The 9726-nt window shown below is 35.9% G+C and overlaps 2 protein-coding genes across 2 annotated transcripts; one reads left to right on the forward strand and one right to left on the reverse strand.

The window, feature by feature from the left end:
• Positions 1-4409: 4409 nt before the first annotated feature.
• Positions 4410-7420, forward strand: LOC145559201 (tubulin alpha-1 chain). The gene is made up of 4 exons (XM_081620640.1): positions 4410-4679; positions 5804-6038; positions 6120-6490; positions 6582-7420. Exons 1-4 carry the CDS (start codon positions 4587-4589, stop codon positions 7236-7238), a joined length of 1356 nt encoding a protein of 451 aa, XP_081476766.1. The 5' UTR covers positions 4410-4586; the 3' UTR covers positions 7239-7420.
• Positions 7421-8432: 1012 nt separating this feature from the next.
• LOC145637174 (uncharacterized) lies at positions 8433-9176 on the reverse strand. The gene is made up of 2 exons (XM_081688663.1): positions 9164-9176; positions 8433-9043 (listed from the first exon to the last, which is right to left on the reverse strand). Exons 1-2 carry the CDS (start codon positions 9174-9176, stop codon positions 8433-8435), a joined length of 624 nt encoding a protein of 207 aa, XP_081544789.1.
• Between the last annotated feature and the right edge of the window lie 550 nt (positions 9177-9726).

The raw sequence follows: 9726 nt of genomic DNA on the forward strand, positions 1-9726 counted from the left end.
CAAAAGGAAAATAGGAAAAAAAAATACTCTAAGAGACCTGTTGTGTACACAACAGGTATTTTCTAGTTAAAGAAGCAACAAAATCAAGAGAACCTAAGAGATCGGTTGTGTACACAACAAGTCTATTTTTTTTGAAACAAAAAGCACAAGCTTTTGTATGGACTATGGAGTATAGTGAATTTGCTATGTTTAAATCAAAGAGATCGCCTATTTATAATAACAGGGCTCTTTGATCACCCTTTTTTTTCTTTTTTTTTTAGTGCTACCCCTTGTGCCTTCCTAGGTCCGCCTCTGTTCGTACTTATCAATGCACAACTTTAACTAATAATATATTTAATTATTAATATGTAAAAGTTATAAAAAGTTGATATGTTAAGTACGAACAATTCAACAATATTTGAAAAATGATATAGTTCAATCCAGTTCAACTCCTATAAGTTAAGTTAAGTTCAGTTCTTAATTTCCTTCTCTTGTAAAATATTTAATTCAGTTCAGCTCAATTCAGTCAATCAGAATAAGCCCATGGCTTGAAGAAATGTATACTACTGTTAAATTTACAAATAACACAATATCAAAGGAAAAAAGGAAATATAATTGTCCAATATCATGAAGCTATCACCAATTACACCATTTTTTTTTTTACAAAAAATTACACCATAGATGGCTGGCTCAACCAGAGTAAACGACAGTCAGGGCAGATAGAACGAAAACAGAAAGGGATATATCCGCAGTTCTTTAAGTGTATCCAAATGTAATTAATTACTCCTTAAACTCGTTTGTGTTTAATCATACGTAGTACATTTTCTTATAAAGAATTGACTACATAAATTAAAAAAAAAAAAAAATGAAAATAGGCCTAAAGTCGATAGAGTATAAAACATAATCCTGGGCCTCAACCATCGGCTTAGCCATTTGGTTGAGATGGTCCATTAACATGGTATCAGAACCAATGTGACATATAGATCACGAGTTCGAATCTCATCCATCCTCAGCTTTAAGAGAAGTATTAAGCGCTGAGTATGAAGAGATGAAGAGGGTCCATGTTCATCCACATTTCAAGCCCAACGGGCTCTTGGGTGAGGGAGCGTGATAGAGCGCAAATTTTTAGCTAGTCCGAGTCTAGCCCTTATTTTGAAAATGAACTTTTAATGTAATAAAAATGAACATTTTCTTCCTACAGGATATATATTCTTACAAAATTAAATGTTCATTTTCATACTATCAGGTGTTCATTCTTATAATATTAATTTTCATTTTCATACTATCAGATGTTCATTCTTATAATATTAATGTTCACAATTTAATATAATAAAAATGAATATTTTCTTGTTATAAGATATTTAATCTTACAAAATTAAATGTTCATTTTTACACAATCAGATATTCATTCTTATAATATTAATGTTCACAATTTTAGCAATATACGTTCATAATTATACTGACTCTAATTGACTGATTATGTCACTCAATATATTAAAGTATTCCCACTTTTCCATTCCCCAACACAATAAACCCAACAAAACCCATACAATCCGTTATATTAAATATGAAAAAACCTCACTAATTTTTTTTTTCTTGTCATCATCTTCCTCCAAATCCACTACCATTTTCTCTTCCACAACCTTCAAATTCATCCCAAAATGGCGCCAGAATACGAGCCCATCCTCCGCCATATCACAAGTAGTCAACTCCAGAACTTTGCCATTGATAGGCGGAACTCGGTGGTCATCGTCGTCGACGTGGTGACTTTATGTGAACCTGACACCTAAAGACCCTATTCTTGGTGTGACGTGACCAAAGCTTTCTTGGCGAGTAATATACACAACAAGGTACTAAACTTTGCAATTTGTATCAGACAAGGTACTCAACTTCTAATTGTATCTAGCAAGGTACTCTCGGGCAAGTTACTAAACTTTGAACCTACAACAATCGGTTTAAGCATAGAAAAAAAAAGGAAAGCTTAATATTCTGACAAAATTTAATGAAGGTACTGAACTTTGGCAAGTTTTCAAAAATTAAGTAGCCGTTACATCATGTGGGCCATAGAAGGGGAGACGGAGAGCCAAGTGACGGAGGCACCACCAAATTCTCCACTTCTTCACACCAGCTGGACGTTGACTTCGTCCTCTATGGGTTACGAGGAGGTCCTGTTGGCTGAAGATAGGGTGAGCGTGCCCAAGAGCGTCCATATCTAAGGCCAAATCAAGGTACATATCAGTTTCTAGCTAGTTCAAGTGTTAACCCCTGTTTTACCCACACACCCATTACATCAAAACCCTAACCTAAATTGCAGGTTCTCAACCCAGTAACAAAAATTTATATGATCAACTATGTTTTTCATGGTCTTTACACATTAACAACACAAAATCATGAACAAATTTGAGGAAAAAAAAAAAAAACTCATAATTCAAATTTTTATACACGACAAAATACCAAAACAGAGAAATAAACAACTATCACTATCAGAATTTAACACAAAACAACATAGTTAAGGAATATACCTTCTTCTGAGTAAAGCTTTGCATACTTGCAGGAGTTACACTCTGAATCACCAGGCCACATTAATGAACACACACGAATGAATATTCCTCTTTGTTTAGGGTTTATGTGAAATAAGATGAAAATGATCTTTTTACCTTCTTTCAGATTCTTTATATAGGAAAAAATGAGTGGTGGAAAGGCACTTGCCTTTTGAGTTTGCGTGCCAAACGAAGCTAATGATAACTTTTTGTATTCTCGAGGCGTTTTGCTGACAGATTTTTTTTTCAAACACTTAAATTCGAAGTAACTTGGAGCAACAGGTTGAAACCGGAAAGATAATATGCTCTGATGGTCATAGTACTCTAATTGATACATTTGTAAGTTCAGTACCTTAAGTGATACAAATTGCAAAGTTTAGTACCTTGTAGTGTATATTACTCCTTTCTTGGCAAATCCTTCTCCTAACAAAGTCAATGTTTATTTATACGCACATTATACTAAATGAAAATGAACATTTATTTTATAAGAATGAACATCATGTTGCATGAAATTAAATTATTGAGAAATACAAAATTATTGTAAAATATGTTTATTAGAAAATGTTTATTTTTGTTATAGCAACCACGAATATGTACCTGATCTCGAGACCAACCTTTAACAACTGGTGATAGAGTATAATCTTGGGCCTTAACCATCAAACATCAGTTTATAGAGTTAGGCTCAAAATTATGTTTTATACTTTAAAACTGAAAATTTAAGGTTCGTTTGGCATCACTATAGTTTTCTATTTCTGGTTTTTAAAATCGTATGATATGTCATATAATGAATAAAAAAATTATTCAAACTTGTTAAAATCAAGACAATTTTGTAAACTGACAACATAAAAGTGAAAACATCTTTATCTTATTTTCTATTTTTGGTTTTTTTGTTTTCAAAAAATCTGAAAACTGAAAACAGAAAGCAATGCCAAACAAGGCCTTAAGTTCCAATTTGGTGTAAGACCACTCTCATTCATGGGTGAAAAAAAAAATGCCATTATCTCTCTACCTACTTTCTCACTCCTCTTTTCCACTTTTCCTCATGGGCATTTTATTTTTATAACTTCGTACACACTCATGGGATAAAATAAAAACCCACACCACTCTCTCTCCTACCCATTATCATCATCATCTAATTATTTATATAATTATGAATGTTAACCATAAGTTGTCAACCTTGGTGACTGACAGGGACACGTGGCTGCAAATGATTGGTCGCTCTGACGGTCCCTGTCAGGTGAGCCATGCAACGACTCCTTTTTACATTTTCAAGTTTTGTTTTTTTTTTAATTAAATATGGAGGCCCACCTTCACTGTAGCTTTTTCCATTAGCCATAGCTATGGGCATTTGCCAAATTCCTCATGGTCATATTTTTTATTGCCCATGAGTGTGGAGCTATAATACTCATTTTTTTCACATAATTCTCCTCATGGGCAAAAATCGAGTGCTCTAAACTATTTATTTATTGATCAAACCACAAGACTAGATAGAATTACGTAGTAGTACGCTGTATTTAGACTGTTTTTTTTTTTTTTTTTTTTTTTTTTCCTTCTTGGTAAAAAACAAAAAAAAAAATTGTTACTACGGTAGTACCACTACACTAGGGCACCAGTCCACTGCTCCAATTATAAATCCCACCTTTGACTCTTTGAGTCCATAAACCACAAGAACAAGACAATCCACCAATAATTAAATCAATCCATTTTCAAAATTTAAAATTTGAAATTAACAGCTCACTTCACCGCAAAGCAAGGCCAACAACTTAAACCATGGTTAAATCACCCCCTCACATATCTGTCAACCATAGTTAAAAAAAGAAAACCCTCAATTTTTTTTTTCAATTTTCATCAACTTCTCACCTTCCTGCAGTATAAGAACCACCACTTCCACCCCTTTCTTCCCTCATTCTCAAAACTTCTCCTTCTTCTTCGCTACTTTCTCTCTCCTCTTTTTCTCTCAAAGAAGGCGTCTTCATAAACGCCTTCGATTTTCATCTCCATTTTTGCTCTTTCTCTCTCCTATTTCCAGAGTTTTTTCCGGTTTAGATCTAGAATTTTTTAGCGAAAATGAGGGAGTGCATTTCAATCCACATCGGTCAGGCTGGTATCCAGGTCGGAAATGCTTGCTGGGAGCTTTACTGTCTTGAGCACGGTATTCAGGTATATTTCGATTTCTCTTTCTAGATCTATCGTTTTTTGTTTGAGTTTTTGTTGATTTCATGTTGTTTTTTAAGAAATTTGATGTTTAAGTTGCTTTGAGGTTGTTGAATGGAATTTTTGGTGCTGCATTTTAGGTTAATTTTTAGATCTATCCTGTTTTATGCCAGATCTGTTGTTTTTGTTTGTTCTAAAAGCGATTTGTTGTTAAGTGAGGAACTTATTTGAATTTGGAATGATTTACAGTTTATTTTTCGTTTAGTCTATAACCGATTTGTTGTTAAATGATAATATATTTGAATTTGAAATGATTCGCTGTCTGTTTTGGATTGATATGCGATTTGTTGTTAAACGATGAATTTATTTGAATTTGAAATGATTTGCAGTTTGTTTGATATTTGAGAGTTGATTTAGAATGTTTGGTGTACGAAAACATTTTAGATCTGAGGCATTTGCTTGTATTAATATGTTGTGTTCTGATGATTGAAGTTTGATTGAGTTTGTCTAGATCTAATTATGTTGGTATAGAGTTGAGTATTTCTGGTGAACTCATCAAATATTGATCTGTATTTGTATATTGATCCATTTGAGCAAATAGAAAAATGATAAAACCTTGTTTGAGACTATTGATGGTCAATTTTTTTTGTATAGTGTTGATAATAAGTTTTTATGTAATTGATTAATCTCGTTCAAGCAATGTATGTGCAAATAAGATGTTTGATGATTATTCCGAAATGAAATTATGATAATAGTAAGGTTAATATAAATGACGATTAATTATTGTGTATGATTAATCATAATAATGGTTATATATGAACGAGTAATTCTGATTTTATCCACTGTATTCACAAATAAGATGTAAAATATTAGGATGTACTGACCTCAAGCTTCCATGTGATTCCTGATTTTGTAATCTGTATGATTTTAACTGTTAAATCAGATGGAATCTTAGAATGCAATGTTTCTAGACATGTTTGTAATCTTACTGATTTATATTTGATACTTGCTATATTTGATACATTGATTGTTGGATGTTTTTGCGCAAAAATAATGTGATTCTCTTATAGACACTGAGATGTCTTAAGTTGTATGATGATGCTAATATCTTTGCCATTTTGTGTTGATAGGCTGATGGCCAAATGCCAAGTGATGTAACTGTTGGAGGAGGAGATGATGCCTTCAACACCTTTTTCAGTGAAACTGGTGCTGGAAAGCATGTCCCCCGTGCTGTGTTTGTTGATCTTGAGCCCACTGTCATTGATGAAGTGAGGACCGGAACTTACCGCCAGCTATTCCACCCCGAGCAGCTTATCAGCGGAAAGGAGGATGCTGCCAACAACTTTGCCCGTGGTCATTACACCAGTAAGTGTTGAAGATGTGCTTTGTATTTGATGTGATGTTAGATTATGTGGGCTTGTATCCTTACTGTTTGTTTAATTGCAGTTGGTAAGGAGATTGTCGACCTCTGCTTGGACCGTATCCGCAAGCTTGCTGATAACTGTACAGGGCTCCAAGGTTTCCTTGTTTTCAATGCTGTTGGTGGAGGAACTGGTTCTGGTCTTGGATCCCTCCTCTTGGAGCGTCTTTCTGTTGATTATGGAAAGAAGTCCAAGTTGGGTTTCACCATCTATCCCTCTCCCCAAATCTCAACCTCTGTCGTTGAGCCCTACAACAGTGTCCTCTCAACTCACTCTCTTTTGGAGCACACTGATGTTGCTGTTCTCCTTGACAATGAGGCCATCTACGACATCTGCAGGCGTTCCCTTGACATTGAGCGACCCACTTACACCAACCTTAATCGTCTGATTTCTCAGGTAATTGTTGCTGGTCAGTTAATTACCGGCACACATTAATAGAATAGGTTATACCTTTGGTTAACTTACATTCTGTTTTTGTCACCCTCAGGTTATCTCATCCCTTACTGCCTCTTTGAGGTTTGATGGTGCCTTGAACGTGGATGTGAATGAGTTCCAGACCAATCTTGTTCCATACCCCAGAATCCACTTTATGCTTTCCTCCTACGCCCCTGTTATCTCTGCTGAGAAGGCTTACCATGAGCAACTCTCTGTTGCTGAGATCACCACCAGTGCCTTTGAGCCATCATCCATGATGGCCAAGTGTGACCCACGTCACGGAAAGTACATGGCTTGTTGTCTGATGTACCGTGGAGATGTGGTTCCCAAGGATGTCAATGCTGCTGTTGCCACCATCAAGACCAAGCGTACCATCCAGTTTGTTGACTGGTGCCCAACTGGTTTCAAGTGTGGTATCAACTACCAGCCACCCAGTGTTGTTCCTGGCGGTGATCTTGCCAAGGTCCAGAGAGCTGTGTGCATGATCTCCAACTCCACCAGTGTTGCTGAGGTCTTCTCCAGAATTGACCACAAGTTTGATCTCATGTATGCCAAGAGGGCTTTCGTCCACTGGTACGTTGGTGAGGGTATGGAGGAAGGTGAGTTCTCCGAGGCTCGTGAGGACCTTGCTGCTCTTGAGAAGGATTATGAAGAGGTTGGTGCTGAGGGTGCCGAAGATGACGATGGTGATGATGAGGGCGAGTACTAAGATCCTTTGGGTTCTCTCTAGTAGTAATGTTTGCATGTTGTTTTAAGGACCAGTTACATTATTTTGTTGTTTGTTGATTTGTGCTCCTGTATGGTGCAAACAATTATGGTTGAGACTTGGTTATTTGTGTCCTTGAATAGTTTCTGGCTATGAAATGGATAATTAGTTATCTTTGTTTGTGATTTGGTCTTTTGTGTACAAGCTTAAATGGCAACTTTTGCAGGGTTTGATATAATTTGTCAACAAAGCTTAAATGTCAATGACTTGATGTCAATAGAGCAAAGCAAACATTGCTGAGCTAAGTACTGTCTAAAATTCATCTTACATTTAACTTAGAACTTAGACTGGTGAAATTTTAACTTAATGTTACTTATACAACGTTTATGCTCAATGATAATATAATTCCCAGGATATATCATATGACAAATTGTGTTATGTCTTACAAAATACAAATGTATAAAATCTTAAGTTTAATAGATTCATACCTTGTAGTGCTTGTACTAACAGCCGCTGCAAATCTTAATTGTAGTGTTCTTCTGTTACTGATAATTTTCCTCTCGCAAAGCTTATTAAATCTTGCTTTTTTTGTTTTTTTCTCGAGCCACAATGTATCCAGCTGCCGGCTTGTTTCATTCCCCAAAATCAACTAGGACTCAATTCACATCCATAGCTGAAGCTTCAGCAGCCTGATCATATGATTCCCAGTATTGGCAATAAGCTGGGATATGCATATCTTCATGCTGGTACGCTTGCAAACCCTTATTATTCATGTTTAAAGAGCATTTAATTATTCATGTTTCTCTGATTGTTTAATGTTTCCGTTAAACTATAATTCTATTATTAGTGTCTATTAGGTTGAATTGTTCGTGAAATTGATTACATTACACGGTTACAAGGCTTATTATGGAAGAACATTTCAATGCTAACATGGAACAAGGCTTTAAATTATAACCTCATACACAGCTTTTAGATTCCATGCAAAACTCAAAATTTAATGTATAACATCATTCATTACTCAAACATCAAAGATCAAGCAACAATTATAACATCCAGAGTACATAACTTTACTGGAGTTTCATTGTTTCTACCATATACACAAATTGAAAAGCATTTAATTGAACAGTACAAAATGCAAATTACTAAACACCTGCAAAATCCCACTTTTTTTTTTTATATTGCATTGACAATCTTGCTCTAGCGTCTCTGCCTTTGGTCCCTGTTGTGTTGCCTTGCCCTCCTCCTTGCATGACCTTCCTTACGCAGAATTTTCATCACCAGTATATGAAGAAAGTTGCAATACCATTCTCTATATCTCTTGATATAAAGAAGAGGCCCTAAAATGACGGTGATTCCCACAGGGAACCCAACTTCAGCTCCCATTAACATCCACTCAAATGTGCTCTTTGAGATCCAATCTGAATCTTGTGAACTCGAATCTGAATTAACTTGAATTCTAGGAATTGGTGTTAATGGTGGGCCATACAATCCTTGGTTGCCTTGGTATGAAGATGCGTTGAATGACAGAAGCTGAGTGCTTGTTGGGATCCTTCCCGACAACTTATTGAAAGATAAGTTCAAATACTCGAGGAAATTCAGGTTTGCAAGTTGTGGAGGTATTTTATCACTTAAGGCGTTGCAAGAAAGATCTAGAGATTGAATTTGGCTCAGATTACCGAATGATAAAGGAATCTTGCCCGAGAAAGAGTTGTGTGATAGGTTGAGTACTATTAGACCATTTAGATTTCCCAACTCTTTTGGTAGCTCCCCATGGAAGAAATTATTGGAGAAGTCAATAATGCTGAAGACTGTTAAGATGTATTGTAGCTCATACGTGTTACCTTTGAATGTGACTGTCACTTAGTTTTGATAGTGTGTTGCTTCATACTCCTCACTTATTACATAGCGTGGTTTTGGTTCCTCTTTACCTGTTCCTACCATCATTGATGTCTAGTTGAAAAAATATTGGGCATTTAGTTCACCGGAAAAATGATTGGAAGCAAGGTCCACAATTTGAAGCATGGACCAAATTGAGCGAATCTGTGGGCAAACCAAAGTTCCATAGAATTTGTTGGATCTGAGGATGAGTACTTGCAATTTGGGCAGGCTTTTCAAGTGACAAGGGAAGGTGTCATTTCCGAGGTCTAACACTTGTAATGCTTTGCAATTGGCAAGTGATCGAGGAACACGTCCTTGAAGAAAATTCCCATTCAAGTCCAGTGTTTCTAAGTAGCAGTATTGATTTCCAAATATAGCAGGGATGGAACCTTGTAGATTGTTTCCTCTCAAATTAACTACATTGAGAAGGGACATGTTGATAAAATAATCTGGAATATTCCCATTCAGATGGTTGAACTCTAGATTAAGATGACATAGATTTAGGGCATACTGTAGTGCTGCAGGGAAGCTCCCACGTAGGTTGTTATTGGAAAAAGACAAGAAGTAAGCTATGATTAGATTTGGGCCAAAGTCAGGGTCAATGGAAGTGAAA

This window comes from Chenopodium album, chromosome 1 (assembly GCF_948465745.1).
Source record: "Chenopodium album chromosome 1, dcCheAlbu1.1, whole genome shotgun sequence".
Lineage (NCBI taxonomy): Eukaryota > Viridiplantae > Streptophyta > Magnoliopsida > Caryophyllales > Amaranthaceae > Chenopodium > Chenopodium album.

Excerpts from the sequence above, each read along its gene's own strand:
- LOC145559201 (XM_081620640.1), top strand. The coding sequence starts at position 4,587 with ATGAGGGAGTGCATTTCAATCCACATCGGTCAGGCTGGTATCCAGGTC. Across the intron at positions 6,039-6,119 it reads TGCCCGTGGTCATTACACCA|TTGGTAAGGAGATTGTCGAC; the intron begins GTAAGTGTTGAA and ends GTTTAATTGCAG. Across the intron at positions 6,491-6,581 it reads TTAATCGTCTGATTTCTCAG|GTTATCTCATCCCTTACTGC; the intron begins GTAATTGTTGCT and ends TGTCACCCTCAG.